The sequence below is a fragment of the Symphodus melops genome, assembly GCF_947650265.1.
Source record: "Symphodus melops genome assembly, chromosome: 17".
NCBI classification, from domain to species: domain Eukaryota; kingdom Metazoa; phylum Chordata; class Actinopteri; order Labriformes; family Labridae; genus Symphodus; species Symphodus melops.
In genome coordinates, this window is record NC_136707.1 from 1675816 (window position 1) to 1699037 (window position 23222).

General features: G+C 41.6%; 4 protein-coding genes and 1 long non-coding RNA gene across 7 annotated transcripts in view; 3 read left to right on the plus strand and 2 right to left on the minus strand.

Annotated features, from left to right (window-relative positions):
• Positions 1–769: 769 nt before the first annotated feature.
• Positions 770–3671, minus strand: LOC306838848. Its single transcript, XR_013781129.1, has 2 exons — positions 3130–3671; positions 770–2356 (listed from the first exon to the last, which is right to left on the minus strand). It is a non-coding gene; the product is annotated as an uncharacterized lncRNA (long non-coding RNA).
• Positions 3672–4503: 832 nt separating this feature from the next.
• LOC306838842 (C-reactive protein-like) lies at positions 4504–5999 on the minus strand. Of its 2 annotated transcripts, XM_079367220.1 has the most exons (4): positions 5745–5999; positions 5506–5571; positions 5052–5259; positions 4504–4957 (listed from the first exon to the last, which is right to left on the minus strand). In XM_079367220.1, the coding sequence occupies exons 2-4, from the start codon at positions 5555–5557 to the stop codon at positions 4552–4554; spliced, it is 666 nt and encodes a 221-aa protein (XP_079223346.1). In that variant the 5' UTR covers positions 5558–5571; positions 5745–5999; the 3' UTR covers positions 4504–4551. The 2 variants fall into 2 exon arrangements, with proteins under 2 accessions (XP_079223346.1, XP_079223345.1); XM_079367219.1 differs by lacking the exon at positions 5745–5999 and having other exon boundaries at positions 5506–5594.
• Positions 6000–8008: 2009 nt separating this feature from the next.
• Positions 8009–13083, plus strand: tsen54 (TSEN54 tRNA splicing endonuclease subunit). 2 transcript variants are annotated; one of them, XM_079367208.1, is made up of 12 exons: positions 8009–8152; positions 8720–8878; positions 9207–9270; positions 9361–9444; positions 9579–9656; positions 9840–9892; positions 10014–10118; positions 10408–10861; positions 10935–11070; positions 11166–11226; positions 12069–12182; positions 12633–13083. In XM_079367208.1, exons 1-12 carry the CDS (start codon positions 8088–8090, stop codon positions 12781–12783), a joined length of 1524 nt encoding a protein of 507 aa, XP_079223334.1. In that variant the 5' UTR covers positions 8009–8087; the 3' UTR covers positions 12784–13083. The 2 variants fall into 2 exon arrangements, with proteins under 2 accessions (XP_079223334.1, XP_079223333.1); XM_079367207.1 differs by having other exon boundaries at positions 8010–8152; positions 9579–9677.
• A 774-nt stretch (positions 13084–13857) lies between these two features.
• On the plus strand, positions 13858–18035 carry LOC306838836 (5-hydroxytryptamine receptor 3C). The gene is made up of 9 exons (XM_079367210.1): positions 13858–13918; positions 14027–14190; positions 14292–14336; positions 14435–14544; positions 15435–15607; positions 15704–15864; positions 15946–16156; positions 16671–16829; positions 17264–18035. The coding sequence occupies exons 1-9, from the start codon at positions 13879–13881 to the stop codon at positions 17536–17538; spliced, it is 1338 nt and encodes a 445-aa protein (XP_079223336.1). The 5' UTR covers positions 13858–13878; the 3' UTR covers positions 17539–18035.
• Positions 18036–20074: 2039 nt separating this feature from the next.
• The window catches only part of tmem104 (transmembrane protein 104), a 42031-nt gene continuing 38883 nt past the window's right edge, over positions 20075–23222 (plus strand). The window contains exons 1-3 of the mRNA XM_079367209.1: positions 20075–20151; positions 21382–21503; positions 22606–22687. Of these exons, the coding sequence (XP_079223335.1) occupies positions 20107–20151; positions 21382–21503; positions 22606–22687 (249 nt within the window). The 5' untranslated portion in view covers positions 20075–20106. The remainder of the gene's footprint in view (positions 20152–21381; positions 21504–22605; positions 22688–23222) is intronic.

Here is a 23222-nt window from a genome sequence, read left to right on the forward strand (position 1 = left end):
GTGTGTAAGAACCTTCGATGCTCAGATAAAAAGTACAAGAGTTCGAGTCCCACTTGTGTCTACGTCTACTATTCACTGCACATTTTTACCACCAAAGTAGTTGTTGAAATGATTCTGTATGTGTTTCTGAAAATAGAAGATACCATGTAAAGGTAATTTAAATACTTTTGCATACACTGTCAATAATAAATGTTCCGAATGTCAGAACAAAATACAAATCAGCCGATGTGAAAAGCTGTGGTTTCATCATTTCATCATCATGTAGTCCTACGTGTGGGTATTAGTTTTACATTATCCTACTGCATACCAGATAACAATATGAGTTTACATTTTTTTTTATTAATAATGAGCTTGCATTTTTGTAATATGGCAAAAGTTTCTCTCTTCGTCTTCGGACGTAGTTGGCCGTTAGTCTTCTGAGAAAATGTTTGAAAGCCGCCTGCTACATGTCAAGCAACCAAAACAATAAAATTAAATACAATTTACAAGTTAACAATTATGGAAGGAAATATTTCAACCTATAAAAATGCATTTCCTGCACCCTCCCCCAACATCAGATTCCATAAATTGTCCAAATCCAACCACAACCAGTTTAGCAGAGTGTATTATGTTGACTGTAATTATTTTGCTTATAAACTCTTTGTTTGTGTGTTGCATCATGGAGTTGTGGTTATAGTACATGTGCAGGTTTTGGCTGAGAGGCGGGGCTTAATGCGATACATTTTAATGTAAAAATTTGACATTAAAAGATATATAATAAATACACAACCACGTGGCAGAAAGTGCATCTTAGATTCTCATTTTTTTATTCAAACATATTCCCTTTTACCAGAGCCATAGTAGTGGTTTCTCAGTCACAGACACTCACAAGCGGTCAATTTACAGTGTTTGTTAGACATTAACTTGGACAAATTAAACAAGGACATCAAAAAAAAACACTTAACACCTACAGTAACCTCAATCTCAGATCCCTCGTGTTCAGCATGAAAATACACACAAAATAAAACGCTCAAAGGATGAATTCATTCCCAGTGTTACAACTTCTACAAAGTGCGTTTGTTTTTGTGGTCACCTCAAGTTTGACCGCAGTGAACCTTAAACACACTTTGATCAGGGGTAACGACGTGCTGATAATTCCCTTCACATTCATCTCCTCAAGAGGTAACACATCGACATTCAGAGCTTTAAAATTCAAGAGCTGGATGTGAAGAATGAGTGGGAAATGATCCCCAGAGAGGGCATGAATGACATCTTTCAATCATGCTTTCTCTCCATCAATACTTAATTATCACATTTTGTTTAAAAGCCTGATGTCCAGGGACCGTATTTAACAGAAAATACTATCTCATATTTTACTTTACGTACCGATGTAAGTACTTACAGGGTTTAAAAACAGAGAGCAAAAAAAAAAAACAGAGCAAGGATCGGTTACATAAGCCCTCGAAGAACTACCTATCGAAGGACAACTTGTTAAAACTGACATTGCACATGTTTCAGGGGAAAACAAACTATACAAGCAATATTATAAGATAAGAGAACTCATTTGTAAACATGAGGAAACCATCGATCCGCCTTGAGGCATAAGAACCACGGTGTTACTTAGTTTCTAAAAGAAATCAAAAGTTATGAACTTATTGAAGTTGTAGCAAAAACAAGAAAAATGACTAAACTTTCTAATCCCTCATCACACAATGATCGTTAAATAAAGTGGTGTTCTCTTTAGACAATGAGGTCGTTAAAGCTCAGACTGAAATGGAAAAGTGCAAAAGTTGCCTTTAGAAGCCGCTATGGTTTTGTCAAAGTGTTACTCAGACTAGTAAACATACAAAACACAGACAGAGAGATAAACAGGCCCAGCACCCACTATCCCAGGAGAACCGGATGGAGACTGCATGTTATATGGGAGGAGGCTTTTCTGCCGAGTTCAGTGCTCCGGACTTCATCTGGGACATCTTTGATTTTAAAGAGTGAGGAGTGAACATGATTCAAACTCTTTCCCTTGAAGATATGAGGATGGAAACTGAATGGATGTCCAGCAAAAAAAAAACCCAACATGAAGGCGGTTCTTGGGCCTGGTCAGAGTATCTCTTCTTTCAGTGTTTTCTCCACAGTATGTAGGTCATGAGCAGGATGAGGCCTGCCGACAGACCGGCGATCACAAACTGGTGGATGGAGAGGACGTTTTCCAGCGTGTGGATCCTCTCCTCCATGGCACTGGTGTGGAAGTAGTCATAGATGCCGGCACCGATGCTCCAAATCGCCCACACAGCGTCCACCACTAGAGGCATGGCGAAAAAGGCAGAGGGAGGAGGGGGGTGGGGGACTCAGCTGCAGGTCAGGTGGACTCTGTCAAAGACTGGAAGAAGAACACAGAACAAGACACAAAAAAAATGGAAACATTTCTAATGTTAGAAATATTTTGGTGCAAACTAGACAAGTGTTTGCGTGCAACTTTAATGTAAGAAATAACAGGTGTATAGGACTTCCAAACAGTTGCAAGTATTATTAGCTTTATACTGGTTATTATAGAAGTTTAAAACTCTGGTATTGTGACAACTTTATGAACAGGAGTATTTAATGACATGATAGAAATGTGGTACATTAGAATAAACAGCATGCCTTTAGCATCCTTTCTTTGGTTTCCTGCCTCAAGGAGACAACATTCAAATCACTTCAGAGGGTCACCTTGTGATTATTAAACTTTAATTTAATTTAATCAATAATAAGAGTTTCTGACATAAAACGTGATATTAACAAGAAGATGTGTCTAAATGCATATTAAGTAAAGCCTGACAACGTCAGTGGTAAGTACATTTAATAATTTGACGCATGATTGAAAGCTTTTTGAAAAGCATGAAAGCTTTTTTTTTTTAAATTATTGAAGAAAAGCAAGTTTACAAGATTTTATTTGAAGCCGCATAACACGGTTTACTGTAATGTTATTGCATTTGATTAGTAAAAAAAAAAACATAGCTATTTAAAGCGTGTTTTTTTTATTTTATTTTAATTGAAGATACACAAACACTGAGCTCCTCTAGCAGGCTAGCTAATGCGCTAGCTAACACACAGGCTTGTTTCTGCTTATTATCACGTTAGCCCTGATTTTCCAGCAGATATGACTTTACTTACAGCATCTGCTACTCCTGACATTCATCAGGACTTCACAAGAAGATCATCAGATTTCATTTGCAAACACCACTTGTCCCCGGAAAAAACATCAACACCCAGCTGCTAATGCTGTCAACCTACTTTAGCTAGTTCCGGGGTGTTATGTCGAGATTTGCGACTCATCGAGAAATGCGATCATGCCGACGAGGTCGGTCGAGAAAAAGCTTTATTTAAAGTCTTAAATAAAAGTTTGATTATCAAGTAACATACCAAGAATCTCATTTCTTTTAAAGTGTAAATACAACGTGTGGTTGTGTTTCAATATTAGATTATAGACTATAATTTCGCACTCTGGTGACCTTTTTGAACACGGTAGCAAATCTCGCCATTACACCGGTGTTCTCGATAATGGTTCCATCCGCGCGAGCAAATTTATTTACATATTAGATTTTTTTTTAACAATTTCCTGTCCCACGAAATGTACACAAGATAAACATAACACATGAGTTATTTGTTAGATATTCGGCGTAGTTAAAACAAAAAAAAGCGTGTCTACACGTCTATTTAATTTTAATAGTTAATATAGTATAATAGTTAATAAAATCAAGTTCCTCATTGTCGGACGTTTTTGAGTGTAATGTCTTCATGTTCTCAGAATACGCCCCTTCTACACTGCCAGGCGCGGTGGCCAAGTGGTAAGGCGTCGGTCTCGTAAACCGAAGATCGCGGGTTCGAACCCCGTCCGTGCCTGTCAACAAGACCTGTGTGTCGTATTTCTTTTCTGACATAATTAAGACTGAGGACGCAGCAGCTGAATAAGGAACAAACAATGGCTTCACCAAAATACATCTCCAGTAACATCTGAGGCTTTACATGCAAGTCAACAAACCGGGTTTATTGGGGACGTTTATGGGAGTTTGGAAGTTCTTGACTTGAGTAACCGACTTGGCAATTGGTATAATCATGCCTACTCATGACATCTTAGGTCAAAGTAGATTACAAAGGATTGTATCACCTGTAGTCCTTGAATTGAGCTGAACTCACTGTAGCTTGTAGTTTTGTTGTCCTCTGAGATCATCATACCTTAATGACTACCTTACTTTTCATGATGCAAGAAAAAAAAAGGTGCAAGACACTTAACCCCATGTTGCTCCTGCTGCTTGGTCAACACCAGATACATTTGCATGAATGGGATTATTTTCTTTACACAGCAACGTCTGCCATCAGTGTCTAAATGGTTGTGAATGAGTGAGCTGCTGTGTAAAACTGCTTTAGTCAAAAGACGACAAAAGCTCTTTACAAGACCCTTTACGATTAAACAGACAAACATGGTGAGTAAAAAGGTTCATGTTATCTGCCACCATGTCGTGAATTTGCACAAAAAAACAACAGGCGTTGCAAGCTCGTGTTTTTATTTCAGAAGAAATATGAAGAAGAACCTCATTAAAGCTCACGATTAAGAACCTGCAGGTTCCCATTAACTTTAAGCTCTATGCTTTCCCAGTCAAAGACATTTCCCCTGGACACTCTCTTCATGGAGGACATGTCTCGGATCGTGCTGTCCGAGAGGACGGAGTCCCACATGTTCACGTCACAGATCTCACCGACGAAGCTCTGGTTGGCATCAAATTCACCAAAATAGGAATCTGGATCCTGTCCGAGGATAACCTTTCCACCGGGTTGCACAGTGTGACCCCGTTTGTAGATTTTGGTGGAACTTCTCCGTCCGTCCATGAAGAGGGTAGCTGCCCCCGAACTGGAATCCCAGGTGAAGCACAGGTGGGTCTCCAGTGGCCCGAGCTCAGGGACGCTAAAGAAAACGCCCTCTCCGCTCAGGTAGAAGGACAACCTTAACAAAAATATTTGAATTTAATTTGTATGCATTTCTCTCAACAGAAGGCGAAACAGAATAAAAATACTGTAGTCACCTGCGGAGTGCCTACCTGCCGTCCAGCTCCCGCCACACGTTCAGCTCATCGAAGTGTCTGGTCCTGTAGGCGAAGAGGATGACTTCGCGCTCGCCGCTCAGCTCCGTGGCCACGCGCATGCACAGAGTGAAAGCCTGCAGGTTCAGGGGTTTCTGAGGGACCATCTCAACGTAAGTGGTGCTCGTCTCAGCCGGGAACACCAGGGTCTTGATGGCGACGCTGCCTTCAAGAGAAAACGAAGTCATGTTCAAATAGAAAAGGGGGCAACTCAACCCACAATCCAGAAAGAGAGGCAACTTTAGCTCAGTCTGTTGCTATGGTAACCGAGTCCTGGAACCCTAGTTTGTTCCTATATTTCATTTTAAGCAGCACACACGTTTTCTTTTCTCGAGCTGGATTTTAGCTAAATGCCCTTAAATAATAAAACACATACTTCAGTGCACGGATAGACAGAAGGGAAAACAATTACCTGGCAGCTCCATTGAGATGTAAATAACTGAGAAGACCAGTAAAAGTTTCATTTTGTCCCGCTGATCTGCAGAAAACAAGACAAAGTACATATTACTTCATTCAGCTGGAGAGGTAGATAGATAGATAGATAGATAGATAGATAGATAGATAGATAGATAGATAGATACTTTATTGATCCCGAGGGAAATTCAGGTGGTAAAGGTGGTAGATATGGAAAGATATGAAAGTTGTACTCACGGTGCTGCTGCAAAGGTAGAGACAATCTGAGCACAGGGCTTGGATATTTAATTCTCCCAAAAGCTTGTCCCCCTGTTTTTTATATTTCAACTCTAAACTGACAATTGGGCTGTCTGAACTGGAACCCAATCAATGTTGAGTTCTTGTTTAAACATTTCAATTCCAGTTCATAGGGCAGAAGTATGGACCCAAGAGTAAACAAACTCTTCGATTGGTCACTTTAGTGGGAGAGTTACCAACAACAGAAAATATATGTATATATTTATATATGACAATTCAATAACAATTCAATTGTCTGAATGGGAACTGGACCAGTTGTGAGTTTAAAAGGCAGAAACATTGATCTTAATACAAACATGGAGGCATTTTCAAAGTCCAGGGCAGAAATGTTCTAGATGTGATCTTACAAATAAATCAGTTTGCAACATCAGCAGGTAATAAGTGTTGATAAATCACACATGTAGGCTCAGAAACGCCAACAATTAACCATACATGGTAACAACCAAATGCCATTTAAAACCAAGTGAATATTGTAATGTTTTTCTTAATAAAGTTACAATACTTTTGTTTCAACTTGCAGGCGTTTAATTTTGGCCGTTGTGGGCTGCAGCCAATGCCACAAGAACAAAACCTACAGTCTGTCAATCGGGAACAGCGCTCCTCAGATTAACTGCCGCTCATACACCCAGTCCTGAAACACATACCTACACCACACACACACAACGGTCCCACATTTTCCTTAAAGGGATACTTCACCCATTTACATGAAGCTGTGTATCATTAGAAACATGGTAGCAGTGTTGAATGGTCGTGAATCCAGCCCTCATTTTGCCCTGAGACGAGAAAAATGTGTTTTTCCTTTGCCTGAAAGTTTTCTTTACGTGACGCAATATGACGATGTTGTGCTCTGCCTCTGGTCACTTCCTGTCAGCACCTGTGTGTCCAATCAGACTTAAAGCCGTTTGTTTGCACTCACTGACGTCGTTTCCCTTTTTTAAAGATCTTTAATGTGTTGTGCTTACTCTCTGTCGCTTGGGATAAAAGTGTCCGCTCGATGAATTGTAGATCTGTAAAAGAATAGTTGGTCCATCTCAACATAAGTGTTGCTCGACTCAGCCGGGAACACCAGGGTCTTGATGTTGACACTCCCTGAAGAAAAGCAAAAAGAAGAAAAATGTTGGAGGTCAATGAGTAGAAGAGACAGAGAGATACGGACCTTCTTAGACATGTGTACATTATGATTTTGAACAATACGAATCAGCCTGCATGTTTAAAATGATTCAAATGTCTCTTATCTCTCAGGCAGTTTTCAGGATGTTTAAATCGTAACGTGTACACGATTCAAATCAAATTCAATTCTCAGTGTGAAAAAGTGAATATGGTTCAGAAGGTGTACTTATGAGCAGCATTATTTAATTTAACGAAAAAACACAAAAGACACAAAGACGCAGGCTAAACAATTACCGGCCAACTCGGTGGAGGTGGCGATGAGGAACAGGACACCAACAATTGTCATTTTGTCTCAGGAAACCTGCAAGAGAAATAGATTATTCACTCATCACTTTCATGCAATGTCTTTTTTTTTTTTTTTTATAATTATTGTTAAGATGTAAGAATAAAGATTTAGAAATAAGTACATGTACTCACTGTGTGCTGCAAAGAACCTGCTCTACAGACACTGTATACTAAGCAGATGTGTTCATTATAACTCCTCCTCATACAAACACACAGACACATGGAGAACAGCATCAATATTTGCTCACCTTTTAATGATGTTTGGCTTATGGGTAATCAGAATTAAAGTTGAAGACTTTCATGGGAAATTTGGGTGTCACTGTACATTTTCAGAAAACAACACTGAGGTGAATCGGGTCCAAGGCCGCCAGTAAAGGGGGGGGGGGGATATAGGATAGGATATAACTTTATTGATCCCCAATGTGGAAATTCGGGTATGTAACTTCAATGTCAACGCACAAGCTGTTCGTTTGCTTACTTGCTGATGTTGTTTCCTCTTTTATTCATGTTTCGTAACCAAGTAGCTTTGTAAAGCTAATTAAATTGAACTAAATATTCTTCTGCAGTGGCAGAGTTGGAGACCGGTCAACGAACGGAGAACAGAGACCGGTCAAGCTAAATCATATAAAAGAATAACTCAAAATAAATCATATAAAAGAATAAATCAAAATAAATCATATAAAAGAATAAATCAAAATAAATCATAAATTTTTATATGATTTAGCTCCCTCTGCTGGCCTACATGTGTAACTACATGTGATTGCTGTTGAACCTGGCGGCGCTAGGACCCGGAACAGGAGGAGACGAGCAACCATTGAGCATGCGCAGATGACAGACATGGCGGAGCAAAACATGGCAGACACCGGAGAGAAGTTGTTCAGTGAAATATTAAGGTGCGTTGTTGGTTTTGGTGTCAGCTTTAGTTTGTCTCTGTATTGTGTGTACAAGTTGATTATATAGGTTGTTTATAAAAGTACTTTTTGGCACTTCAGGGCCTCCGTAGTAAGCTCGCTGTTTGAACCAACCTGACAGTCAATGCAACTCCAATTATTATTGATGATCCTGAATGTGTTTCTCACTTATGTTCTTTTAGTTTGATCACTTAGTTTTGTAAACACACAATACATTGCTATAGTTTACTTCATACTGTGCAAATATTCATTTTGTTTTTCTGAAATATCTATCCTAGATAGCTTCTGTTCTGTTTTCTTTTTATCTGTGTGCACAAATAATTTAGTTGTACAATTGTATAATGACAATAAATGCATTCTCTTCTATTTTAGTTTTTAGTTTTAAAAAGTTTTTATTTAAAACAGTTTCGTGGTTATTCAGTGAATGTAATTATTAATAGTCAGGCACTTTTCTGGTTACATATTTTCGTCTCTCTCAGTTGTAAAAAAAAACAAAAAAACAACACCTCCAGAGCTTAAATACTGTTGTTGTATTTCGTTGAATTTCAGTCCATCGGATCTGTTTGCAGCCCGCTCCAGGAGTCACAAGATCCCGGTCCGAGGACAGAAGGATTTCTTCCCCGATGACTCGGAGGAGCAGAGGCGGCGTCTGGAGCAGACTCTGGAGGAGCACTGGAGCCTCGTTTCAGAGGAGAGGGTGGAGAGGCTGTGAGTAGAGGAGCGACACGTCCAGTGACGAGTCATTCACGTCGTCGCTCGTGTGAGCTGAAATGTTCAAGCTTTAAAAGCTGATGCTGCAGCAGCCGCGTTTCTGCAGATTGTTAAAAGAGGATTCAGGAGCAGTGTTTGGTAAAATCACCTCAAACATGAAACATCCCAGTCAGAGGACGGGGTCTCTGCAGAACCCTATGAACTGGAAGTTTGCTTGTATTTTTACTGTAACTAAGTTTTCGTGCTCTCTTGTCCCAGACGCCTTCATGGAGATTTTGAACTGTTCAAATGTAGGATTTATTTATATGTTTTTTTTTCACTGCAGAGGGAACCTGGTGCGTGCAGCATGGATGCCTAAAGAGCAGATAGTGGAGCTTCAGTCTCCAGCTGTAAGTTCTTCTTTGTAACACACACACACACACACACTGTTTGACTCTTTTAATGACATGTCACTAAAGTTAGTTTGTCTCTCTTGGAAGGGGAAGTTCTGGCAGACGATGGGTTTCTCTGCTGACGGAAAGCAGTGCCTCCTCCCTGAAGAGGCGCTCTACCTCATGGAGTGTGTGAGTGCTGATGAAACCTGTTTGTCAGGGGTGTGGTGTTTGTGTTGTTCAGGGGTTTAATTACATGCCATCAAAAGAGTTGGACTGCGACACGTCGCCTGTGGACGCTGATGTGGTGACGTCTGTGTGAACAGGGGAACGTGCAGGTGTGTCACAGGGGCCTGCCTCTGTCCATCCAGGACGGCTACGAGAGCTTCCTGTCCTCGAGCACGGTGAGCCTGCAGCAGTATCAGGTATGAAACACCTGAGACACTCAAGCACCTTACCAAGCACTTTCAAGCACTTTCAAGGTTGCAGGTGTGTCAGTGTGAGGTGATGCACATTGCTATTACAATAATGCTTACAGTCTAAGAATGGCCAGTCGAAAATCACTTTTTTTTTTTTCATCACAAAAGGTGTTCGCACATTTGAAGAGGCTCGGCTACGTGGTGCACAGATTTGATCCCAGGTAACTGAATGTTTAATGCATCTGAGACGGGATTGAGATTGACACTTTAACTAACGACAGCAACAGCGTCGTGACATCTCAACACACTTTGAATCCATTCGTCGTGTCTGACTCGATGCAGCTCGGAGCCCTCGTCCTATGCCCGGCAGCTGAACCTTCCTCCGTCACGGGACAAACAGCTGAAGAGGAAACGCAGCGCCAGCCCGACGCCGGCAACCACATCCAGGTAAACAAGGTAGACGAGACCTGACAACTGAAGGCTCCACCTCTTATGTTATTATCATTTTTTTTAAGTTATCTTTGGAGGTTTTCCACATGATGAAAGTCAGGAAATGTTGGGAGGAGAGAGAAAGGGATGACGTGCCAGCAAAGGTGCAGAGGTCAGATTCGAGTTCAAGGCTGGTGTACAAGGGGACATAACCACTAGACTAGCCAGCGCCCCACTTCCCGTATAGCGCCGTGAGATTTTCCATCAACACACCGTGCAGTGAGTCTGTTTTTTTTCCCCACTTTAGTCCAACTGAAACACAAGAATACTCCTCAGCCGACAGAATGGAGGAGGACAAAAGCGTCCACGAGGAAGACGAGGATAAAAAAAGTCACACGTCAGATATGGTGACATCTCCAGCGAGATCCGAGACCCAAACAGCAGCTCAAAGTCCGGCAGAGAAAGAGGAAGGGGGCAGGACCTGGTGGACTGCGGATCCTCTCGAGGACCAATCACGTCACCAGCCTGCGTCCGGTTCCTCACGCTGGCGCTTCAGCTACTTCTCGTTCCCGGACCTGGGCTCCGGCGAGCGCCGCCCCAGCTGCCTGGCCCCTCCAGACCCCTCTCTGCTCCCGGGGTCCTTAGCCGTGGGGGTGTGCGACGTCGCCCCCTGGAGGCGGAGGATAAACCTGCGGCAGGTGAAGGAGCAGAGGAGGGAGGAGAGGAGGAGTCACCGGTGGAACGTCAACGACGACAGAGAGGTTAGTGTTTCACACGAAGATATGAGGACGTGTCGTGGTGCGTTGCTTTATTCAAACCTGGCGTTTCCTCCAGGTGCGGCGTTGCAGGAACTGGGCGGAGTATCGTGAGCTCCAGGCGAGGCGGCAGGAGAAACGGAAAGGTGGACCAGCACATTTGTGGAACAGGGAGGTGACTCCTTTACACAACCCGAGAGAACAAATCCCCACTGGTGGGTTTACAGTGACGTGGTCTCAAATTCTTTACACACACTTCCTGGATTTTAATCTACTCTGATTGGATGTCTCTGATTCCTTTTTTTTTCAGCGGATCTTTTGGAAAAAATCCGGGTGACTGAATCGACCAGTTTACTTGAGGGAGCGTCCAGGTACTGTTTGTCTCATTTGTCACATTTCTTCTCGTCGGGCAGTTTTTCAATCAATATTCTGATATCCATCTTCGTTCAGTTAAATTGCATTTGATGACGCGATGAAAGGTCTTTAAATGGTTAAAAGCTGCAAAAACCAGGATCTGTCAATTAAAAAAAAAAACTAGCATGATTTTGAAATTAGCATTCCCTTGTTGCTCTGTCTACACCCAGCCCCGCCTCCTAGTCTAAAGCCACGCCCCCTGCACGATGCTCCGGAAGCGGACCTCAGCTCATCGCTTGCATTGTCTGGAAACTTTTGAGTGTGGTCGAGTTCGTGCAAGAGGTGGAGAGCGAGCAGGTTCGCAGGGAGGCGTGTGATTGGTCCATCAGATTGGTACCTCGTGGCAGACATTGGTCGAAGTTTTTACAGGTTTTACAGACGATGGATTTTCTTTGTTCCTTTTCTCAGAGAACCCGAGTTATTATTTTCTGTCAGGACCTAAAGACAACTTCACCCACAATCTTCAAATGTGTGTCTGGATGAAAATGACCAACCCTGCCTTTAAAACAGTAGCGTCAGGGAGCACAGCCGTGTGCATTTACAGTAAACAAGCTTCATGTAAACAAACAGTCCAGGCTGGCGTTAACAGTGTGACCTCATGCCGTGTGTTTTAGGATCACGGTCATCAGAAGATGTAAACGCTCAGTCACCTGTGATAGAGAGTCGGTCAGAGTGTTTAGACGTTTTTGTCTCCCGTCCATCGCAGCTTTTCGGTTTCATCGCTAAACACACAAAGACGGCGAGACAAAGCGGCGAGCGGACGCCATTAGCTTGACGTGAAGCTTTTTTGTCCTTTCAGGTTGAAAGGACCCGACAAGTGGAAGATCTGTTTTAATGTTTACCAACCTGACACGGTGGCTGACTTCAAGAAGAGCAAGCCGGGGAAACCGTATGCCCGCATGTGTGTGTGCAGGTAAGAAGGCACACACACACACACACACACACACACACACACACACACACACACACACACACACACACACACACACACACACGCAGGTGCTGCCTGAAGAGTACATGTTTGCTAAAGATCGGTTTACAGGAAACAAAACAAAAAAAGAGTCACAGCATTTGATACAAAACAAACAAGAACCCTTCGTTTGTGTCACGTCTCTTTTGTTTGATTTGATGGAGCTGCAGTTAACATTTACACACACACACACACACACACACACACACACACACACACACACACACACACACACACACACACACACACACACACACGCCCAGGTAATGAAAACCTCTCATATGAGAAGTGAATTTCCTCAACAGATGATATTGAACACTTTTGTATCCATACCAGAATATGCTGTATTTACGACCGACCTTTTCACACATCCTAAATAAACGTGTGTCTCAGTTTCAACGACCCCGCGCCGGACCTGCGAGCCATCAAGCAGCTGGCCTTCAGGAGCGGAGACATCCAGGTGGTTTGTGCCGTCGTGGACCACGGAGACATCTCATTCTACACCTTCAAAGACTTCCAGATCCCCACTGACGTTTTCCCCTGACACCTCACAGCGCTGTATAAACTCACCTGTGGACTTTAATATGAATGTGTGGAAACGTGGCCCTTATACTCCGAAGTTCGCTGGTTTAAAATTGAAATGAATACGTAACTAAAATCTGGGTTTATCTGGGTTTTCCACTCAATAACAACCCGAGGACTCGGAGACTTATCCGGGGAGCGGCTGATTGTTTTCTGGAGTCTCTGTGCACATGTTTTGAATTAAATGCATCCTTTTTAAGAAGCTTTAACTTTCTGTGTCTGTGTCTCTGTTTAAGATAAACTTCTAAAATACAAACTCAGACTGCATCTTTATTCTCTTAATTTAACGTACTTCCTTTTTTCTCTGGTGATTTCTCAACCTCTCCAGCTTCTCTTCAGGTGCAGATCAGTGACGCTTTAGTGAAGCCTTTCTGGATTCATTTCACAGCAAAGCTTCGCAGTCTCTCTGTTACGACTACATTTGTCAGTACAACAGTGTAGTGCTGCAGTGATTAGCGCAGACTAGCGGACCCTCTGTCAGCCCTGTGATTGACAAGTGAACAGTCCAGGATGTAACCCCGCCTCTCGCCCAATGACAGCTCCTGTCCTCCCGTGACCCCAAACGGGAAACAGGAATGGTGGTATAAATTATGGATGGATTACACCAATATACAGTGCAGACCTTTAGCTCTGCACAATAATCTTACCCTAACTTGAATTAGCAGATATTCTGGAGCAGGGGCCCCCAAACTTTTCAGCTCAGGACCCCAAAATGAACTGTGCTAACGACCGTGGACTCCCACTGTCCCTATTGTAGTAAGTGATTGATAAAAAAAAAAGGCTAGAGGCAGAAAATAAACACTCTCCACGTGACAGACACCCCGTCTCGCTTTTCTCTTTACCACAGGTGTGTGAAACCACGGAGAACAGAGCGAGCTCTCCTCAATGTTGACTCTCTCATGCTTGAACAATGGAAATGTCCTCACACGGTTACAGTGCAGTGAGTCAGAGCCGATCTATTGGTGCAGCCTCTTCTTCTGCATTGTTGTCGTGTTTATGTAACACAGCTTCACAGGTTAAAAAGACTTTGCTGAGATGGAGATGAAGGCAAACGGTCATGGACACCCTGAAGGTTCTCGTCTTCCTCACTCTTACCGGTGAGTTTGGGCGTAAATCACAGCAGCTGGTATTCAAAGTTTAAATATAGATTTATTTTTTAAAAAGTTTTCCTCATCTATAACTGTGTTTCGTCTCGTTCCCTGCAGGTGTTTCCAGCTGTCAGACTCAAAACTGCTCATACTTAAACCTTCTGACTCACCTGAAGCTGACACCTGCCGATGATGCGCTGCAGATCATGCGCCCCGTGAAGGACTGGACTAAACCCACCAGAGTCGGCCTGGACATGCTGATCTTCGGCATTTTACACGTGGTGAGTACAAAACAAAACAAAAATCTCACTCTCTGGAAGTTACTAGTGTTTTTATGTGAAAGATGATTTTGGCTAAAGAAGATTTTTTTTTTGCTCTGCAGGACGAGAAGTATCAAACTGTCGAGAGTCACATCTGGACCCAGATAGTAAGAAATGATCTTTGAAATCAAGAGAGCTTTATCGCTACAAAAAAACAAAAACAACACACAAACATCAAGTTTTCTTTCTTTTTTTTTTTTTTCAGAGTTGGATGAATGAATTTTTGACCTGGAACCCGAATGAGTTTTGTGGGATTAATAGACTGAGCATCCCGAGATCGAGACTGTGGCTCCCAGACATCTTCATCCAAGAGGAGTATGTATAAATACTTTTATTAAACCACAGAAGTGAAGGTTGAATCTTTTTCAAAAAGCACATAAAATGATTACTTGTGAATAAGATGGTGATAAATTTACTTTTAAATTCCTTATACAATGATTATTTCTTACTTGACACACTTTAAGTTATACATAGTGATCTCATCACTGCTGAGGAACCTTTTGTAATGTCCTCGCTCACTTCGGAAGTTTAGTCGTTAATCAATGTTTGTACAGCCCGATGGTCACCTGTTTCCTTTGAACAGGTGAGTCAGACATCACAATAGTACACCTGTGTGTGTGTGTGTGTGTGTGTGTGTGTGTGTGTGTGTGTGTGTGTGTGTGTGTGTGTGTGTGTGTGTGTGTGTGTGTGTGTAAATCAATAGTTCCACTGAAGCCAAATGTGTTGACGTTAGAGTCAGTTTTCCTCAGAACCTTCATCATCAAATTCATCTGTAGTCAAAGCCCTGTTAGTCAATATCGATTAATTTTCTTTAATGATTAAAACCAATTACTGATCACAGACCAGATCCTGATATGATTGCACTTTATTTCCTCTCTATAGGGGCCAATGTTTAGTAAGGTCCTTTACCTGCTTTTGTAAAGTGTCTCGAGATAACCTGTTATGAATTGACGCTATATAAATAAAGATTGATTGATTGATTGATTGGTACAGATATTCAACTTTTAGGGGCCTACAGTCTAAATAAGAAACTGATCAAAATCTTCTTTGTAATTGTTTTCTTTGTCAGACAAACGTCCACAAATTAAACGTGTTTCAATGTTGATTAAAAAAGAAAAAAAAAACTTTTAAGAAAAGTTATTGGCACTAAATTCTAAATTGAATTAGATTTTTTTCTGATATGTTATGCTTTTCACCCTTTTCAGCGCCTCAGATACTGGGAGTACCAATAAAGGATCACTTGTTACTTTGATGGCGAATGGTTTCGTGCTTACAAACTCAGTTCAGCGACTGACCTCCACCTGCCATCTCGATCTCAACCTGTTTCCCTTCGACACGCAAGAATGTACAATTACATTTGGATCCTTCAACTGTTTTGGTAAATCACATTATATGTTCTCTTCACTCTAATGTTCAAAATACCCTCGAACATATTTGGTTTAATTGTTAGTGACTTGTTTTATCATCTACACAGAGGATGAAATCGAGTTGGGAACTCTCAGCAATGAGTCCTCCCTTTATAAACTCTCTGACCAGCTCATGGTTACACAGGGAGAATGGGAGCTGGTTAAACTGGAAACAAGCAATGAATCTGTAAAAAAAGGAGGAGTATCATTAGCCAGGCTTGTATACACAGTAAGAAAGTATTGATGATGAATTTGGCAAATGTTTCAAGTATGTTTCCTTCTATCAATTTGCTTTTTTTTTTTTTTTTAGATTGCAATTTCCAGGAAGCCAATGCTTTATGTGATCAATTTTATCGTGCCGCTGTTCTACTTTCTCATCCTGGATGTGGGCTCCTTCTTCATCAAACAGTCCAGTGGGGAAAAACTGAGCTTCAAAGTGACCATTCTGCTCTCCATCTCCGTCTTACTGCTCATTCTTAATGACATGTTGCCGTCCACTGAGTCCATCATGCCATATATTGGTGAGCTGCTTATGTAGGTGTTCAACCTGACGTGTAAATATGTCTACATCAGTCCTGGCTTGGAGTCTGTGGCCATTTGGAATAATGCTTTTTTTTCTTCTAATGAGATGATTAGTTTTTCCTGTATTACTGCTTTCTTCAACGTTAAGAATTGTTTGTGGCTGCTTTGGTAGCCAGGTTGGTCAAGAGAGGTTTAGAACAAAATGTGGTCACGGTTGCCCAAAAGTAGCGGAGTAACGCACATTGGTATAAAATTCAAAATAGCTTAAAAGGCTGTTTGGATGCAAAGGGGCGTGGCTTATGACAGACCGTGATTCCTTGCTTTATAGATCGATGCTGAATGTTTGGGTTGTGGCCTATCAGAATCAGATCAATACTTTGCCAATGGGACATGAATGCATTCTCTTAGGAGAAGGTTTTTTTTTTTTTTTTTGTTGGTCTCCTGGAAGAGTGTCCTTTGTTGGTCCCAAAAAGATGACTATTCATTCAAATTTCTTTTGCACCTTTATTTTAGCCAGTTACTGTCTTGCTGTCTTTGCTCTGGTGGGGGTGAGTGTTCTGGAGGCCATGATAGTGGGCTTCCTATATGAATTGGATGGTTGCTGTGCCGGTAAGACTGGAGGCTCTGATGATACCCAGGAGGAGGTTCAACTGGAAGATGGCCACCAAAATGGTATGTACGATGCTTTCCTCGTCTCCCATCAACAAACCCAAATTCCTGCCGGACACAAATGAGCCACAGGAGTAATCAGCCACTTTGATTCCTTACCAAGGAAAATACGCCTAGGATTATTCATGTTTAACGCTACCACAGACTTTATAATTTATTTTTTTGAAATTGCCATTTAATAAACTTTAAAAAAATATATTGATTCATGGATTTTTGATACCAAAAAACTAGGGCTGTCAAATGATTAAAGTTTTCATAATTTATTGCTAAATTTACAGAGTTGATAGAAACCTTAAAACCCTTAATTACATGTTTGAAATTCCAGGAGGAGACTTTTCCGTCTAGTGTTTTTGAATTTGGACTCCAGTACCCGTTTCACACACCAGGTGTCAGAGTTACATATTGCTCCTCCAGATAAAGCATCCTCTCCCTCACAGGGCCTTCTGGAGCAGAAGAGGACATCCAGATGAAAGAGGAGAGAAGTTTTCCTCTAGATGGTTCCAACGACCTGAACCTCCTGAAACAGGTTCTTGAAGAAGTGAAGGCCGCTCGACAACAAGCCAGCAGACGAGAAGAAAAGGAAATTTATCCTCAACGTTACAAAAAGATCGCAGAGATCGTCGACCACGTGTTCTTTGTCATGTATTTACTGACTATTATTGTTTTTCTAACGTACATGTATATACTGTGGTTCAGCAAGATCCACAGATAATGTGTGCCAGAATATGTTTTGATGAATTTTTACAATAACTATACTTCAACATACCTTAACACACATAAAGTAACAAGACTAGGCTGCTTGAGATGTGACTTTTACATACTCTTCATTTATTATTTATGACGCATTTATTACGCTTTTAGACGTGATTTAAATAAAACCGATGTAAACTAAAGATCATGACATTAGTGTATTTACAGCTTCTAGCAAATGTAAAGGTTACTGGATGAAAATAAAGTTGTGTTGTGTGGATTTTGGTGGTTTTGTGAACCAGCAAGTTCTTGTGACATGTTACATATAAATGTTTACTGTTCTGCAAAATGGGAAGGAGGATTAAATGTCATATCCTCCCTCTAATATCCTGACATAATCCCTACATACCAGACCCTTATCTGCACATTCCTGGTCAGATATTCAGGGCTGCTTTTTTCTTTTTCTTCACAGCTTCTGTGTAATCTTCCTGAACCCTTAACTCAGTCTAGAAGATGAGAAATAACCCTCCACCACGCATGGACGAGTCTCTGAATCAGCTCTTTTACTTTATTAGAAGTGAATACATTTTATGGGAAAAAAAAGTCTTGCATAGAAAGCTAGGAAAAGAATCACATAAAGGGGTTAAGTATTTACCAACCTGTAAAACCTTTATAGATCATTTTTCTTTTTTTTTTATTGCCGCAAACTGCAAAAGCCCCAATAAGATAACAGACGTGGAAACGCAAAGAGGCAATCCCAGACAGGTGTGCAGGTCATGTGACATGTTTATGTATCTTGTGGTCAAGAGGGTTGATTGTTTCAATAATTTAAGCTGCAGAAAATGGGAAAATAGTCAAACCTGGACATGAGTTAAAAAAAGTAAACAATTATTTAACCAAGGTGTAGTATTATTATTATTATTATTATTATTATTATTATTAGTATTATTATTATTATTATATTATTAATAATATTATTGACGGCATACACCTGCAGAGTAGAGTTAACTGCAAAAGGAACACAATAATGGCTCAAACTGATTTTATTATTGGACCTTTTTCCATGTGATTCAGAAGCATTTTAAAAAGCATTAAGCTAAACAACATGTACACCGAACACAACCCTAAACTGCCTTCAAAATAAAAGGTTTGCCACGCAACAACACACCAAAACAAACGTAAGATATCGGACACTGGGTTTTATTTTGAAATAGATCACCGGAAGTTCAACGTCATGTCAGCGCTAGAACACCGGATATTGATGCAGCGGCGGGGGAAGATCAGCTGTTCAGTTTTCTGTTTCACTTAGCGAAGTGTTGGTGCCTCGGTAGCCGGCGGGAACATGTTTTTCTGTCGGTCCTTTTAGTTGTAAACAGACTTATGTCAAACTATCTGACGACGGAAAGAGTTCATGCTAGCTGAGGGGTCGAGTTTATTCCGCTACAGCTCGAGAGAGGGTGACAGCTTGGAGCATCCTGCTAGCCCGAGCAGCTAACACAGCTAGCAAAACACTCTGGTGAGATGTGTATTCTTCTGGTTTTCAGCTTGTGTCACGTTTATATGTTTACTATACACAGCTAGCAAGCAAATGTCAGCTCAATAACATCAACAGGGACTTAAATCAACATCAAAATGTGAACTCCATAATGCTAAAACTGATTTATGCAAACATTAAAGAAGGATAGATTTGGTTGAACACACAGCTACATATAAAATAAAACATGAGAAATACATTGAACCGTGTGGTGCTTTGTGTTTTATGTGTATTAAAAAAGCTGCTCTCTTAATAAAGGAAATGTCTCATGACCTTGTGCATTTTCGTCCAATGTAAAAAACAAAACAAACTACATCAAATTGAAATATGTTCCTTTATTGTCTTTGCACACCTTACTTTGTAAATGATCCTCAGGTGTGCTAATGTGGGTCGATCCAATCTAACTTTATTTGATTAAGCACTTTAAAACAACCACAGCTGACCAAAGTGCTGTACAGTAAAATATCATAATACATTGAATTAAATGGAATACTGATGTGCTAATCAGGCCTCATGTGCTTTAAAATAAAAATAAAAATAAATCTATATTCAAACTTTGAGAGCAATATGAACACCTGACTCAATAATATAACATAAGTTAGTTTAAATCAGGATTGCATGAGATATTTTCACATCCTGAGACACGACCATAAAATACATCAAGTTATACAACAAAAATAAAATAAAATAAATATAGAAACACGTTGTTGTCCCATTCATTCATCTTACATAAATGGACTTCTTCAGGTTTGTTGTGTTTTCAGTTAATGTGTTTAGATTGGGCAGTAAGAAGGAGCTGATAGAAACTGATAGACGTACTTTGTGATCTCCCCCCCAAAAAACTCAAATTCAGTGTGTGCTCTTATTACAGCGACGTGTGAATGAGATTAGATGACACTGATGGTCACTTCACACAGTCAGCTTCTCATCACTGTGTGCACTAGAAAAGAAATATACAGGCTGTTTTCCATTTACCATTTTTCCCGTTTACAAGCATTACTCAACACTCGTATGTTTTTGTCCCTCAGGTGAAGAGACACAGTGTCATCGTCAACCATGGCAGGTGGAATCACAGAGTCCGGAGAGCCCTACTCCCCGTTTGTGAGTTTCCTGCAGAAAGCTGTGGTTAAAAATTAATCTTTTTTTTTTTAATGGTATATGAGGTCATGTACTTTGAACTCCAGTTAAAATGTAAAAGAAACGATGTAAAAAAAATGTGCACTTTAAATCTCAGCTGCAGAATGAAAAGTCCCACTGACAGAGAAAATAAAGCTTCACGATCCGAGGTTAGAAGTTTTAATTTTCTGTCGTGTTGACTTGAAGAATTTTAAGGTTCATGTCGTCTGATATTTAGACGGGTAACATAAAGACGTTTAAGAAACCGTCGTTGGGGTTTACATGAGTAATGTGTCAGTTAGTAGGTGATGGTGCACATAGAAGCGCTGTGAAGAATAAAGAGGAAGCTAAACTGCTTACACATCTTCCTCTTTACGGTCTGGATGGAGTCCTGACTACTCGTGAATCTGCTTACGTCCACAAAGGGTAAATTCAGCTCAAAGAGGTTTTTTCTTCCTTCTCCAGGAAGCTTGAAGCTCTGAATCATTTAAGCACTCACTCTGCTACCTGATAGGGCGGAGGAGGAGGGAGGGAAGGAGGGAGGAGGGCAGGCGGGCGGGCAGCGGCTGATCAATTCACCCAACTGTCCAACAAGTTGTCCTGCTGTTATCAAGCCGGGTGCTGAGGAGAACCTGATATGGCCTGGCCTGAGATTTCCCTCCAAAGAAAGACCACATAATGTAAATGATGAATATTTGATGGGACTCTCTGGATCCCTGCAGAGAGAGAGAGAGAGAGAGAGAGAGAGAGGGAGAGAGAGAGGGAGAGAGAGAGGGAGAGAGAGAGGGAGAGAGAGAGAGAGAGAGAGAGAGAGAGAGGGAGGGAGGAGCGGCAGAACGAAAAGGTTTTCTCGTGGTTGGAATGTGAAACTCTGGTGTTGATACTTGACTTTTTTTAGACGGATATAAAAGCTTCAACATAATACCCAAACGTGACGAGTCAAGTGCTCTTTGTTAATAAAAGACCCAGATTATTATTCTGAATGTCAAAACAAAACAAACATCTCTAGAAATGATCAGGACGTTCAGAGTTATTGTTGAAGTAAAAGAAGCTTTTTCAATCACAGAGGTTCAATCAAAGCCGCCAAACTCGACTGACAAAAGCAATAAAATGATCGTCAACTTATCCCGAAGGAAGTGAGATCTGCAGCGGGCAAACAGACACGACAGATACACAGAAGTCTGCTTTAAACTGAACCCTGACGTCTTCCTGCAGGTGGGGCTGGTGTACATGTTCAACCTGATCGTGGGCACGGGCGCTCTGACCATGCCCAAAGCCTTTGCTTCGGCCGGCTGGGTGGTCAGTATCGCACTCATCACCTTTTTAGGATGCATGAGGTAAGTCCTGTCAGTTTCTTTGTTGATTTCATGTTTTAACTTTGAGGGCAGCAGGTAGAGAAGGACATCAGGGAGAGAGAGAAAGGAGCCAGTGATCGCCCCCGTACATGTGGCGCCACCTAACCGCAAGGCCATGTGCTTCAGCCCTCAGCTTGTTGCATGAGAACATTAGCTTCCCCAGCTCTCACCCATGTCTGACGTGCTCTTTTCGCTCTTCCATTCAGCACTAAAAATGGCTGCTTCGTAATGCTCCGTGCGTGGTCAGTCGTGTGTTAAACGTGAACATGCATATACTGTTTGATTCTGTCTGTTAAAAGCTGGGAATGAAACTTTCCTAGCACGGAGAAGTCAATAAACGGTGGAATTCTCAAGTTAGCATGACTGGATTCATCGCTGTAATGTGTCACGTGTGTTTTCATGTCATGCACTAAACGAAGCGATGGTTTGCTTTTTGAAGGCTGAAACAGAACCGGAACAGGAATTAGTGCAGAGCGAGAAGTCTTTAAATTTCTCGTGTCATTGCGGTCCAGATGTGAGGAAATAAACTCGTTGCAAAACGCCGCCGTGACACGCGATGAGTACGAGATCAGATGAATGAAGAAGAACTGCAGGAGAAATCTGAGTTGACGAGGACGTTAAAGAAAAACTCTCCTGCTTAAGATTCAGAAGAGCTGACTCAAACACGCACAACCTCCCAAGCCTCTATCTACCTTTAAATTCGAGACGCACCGATCGGGTCCTGAAACGATACAGAGACTGTTTCACGCCACCTTATTTGCAGATTTCTGATGTTTTATCATCGTTGCAGGAATCAACAATAAAAAAAGGAGGCGATCCATTGGCACCTTTTTAAATGTTAGCAGTGTGTCCGTGAGCTGCTGGTGATCAGTTCCTGCGCCCCGTGTACAGGAGCTGTCGTCCTTGTAGCGGGCGGCCGGGGTTTGAATCCGGCCTGTGGCTCCTCCTGGATCAGACCTTGAGACGATGACGAATGTGTCTGACCCCGAGTGTTTTTCCAACGCACGACTGACACGTTTCAGTCGATGGTTAAAAGCTGTTCGTTAGTCGCCTCACAGCGTTCCTCTGTCTCTCCTCTCTTCAGCTATATGACCACCACCTTTGTGATCGAGGCGATGGCGGCGGCGAACGCTCAGCTGCGCTGGAAGAGGAGAGAGCAGGAGGAGGTGAGATGATGTCTTGTTGAAGGAGGCTGCAAAGCAAACAGCCTTCACGTGTTTACGGACACTGAGAGATGTTTGTTGTGCTCACGAGGAGCCGCACAGGAATACACATCAAAGACTTCTGTTCTTCTGATTCGACAAAAATAGATCAAATATAAATCCTGATCCGGTTCAGATTTAGACTCGGCACGAGCGCCGGCTGTGCTCTCCCTATAAACTGCTTTAAAACTGTTTCAACATCAAATGAAGCTCGAGTTGGTCTGAAATAATTTACGCTTCTTCCTGCAAATTAAAATCTAAACGGCCCTTCTTGTCGAGTTGACGAGGAAACAGATCTGCTCCTTTCACATGCTGCAAAACGTCTGCAAAAGAACAGAACTGATTTCTTCTACTTCTGTTTGTTTTATAACTTGTTACTTTTGAGCTTTTGGGACTTTTCCTGGATAAATAAAGGTTAAATAAATAAATACAAACGTAACAATAAGACGACTGGGCACAACAAAGGGGGGGGGGGGCACCGGCGTCTCTCTCATGTCCA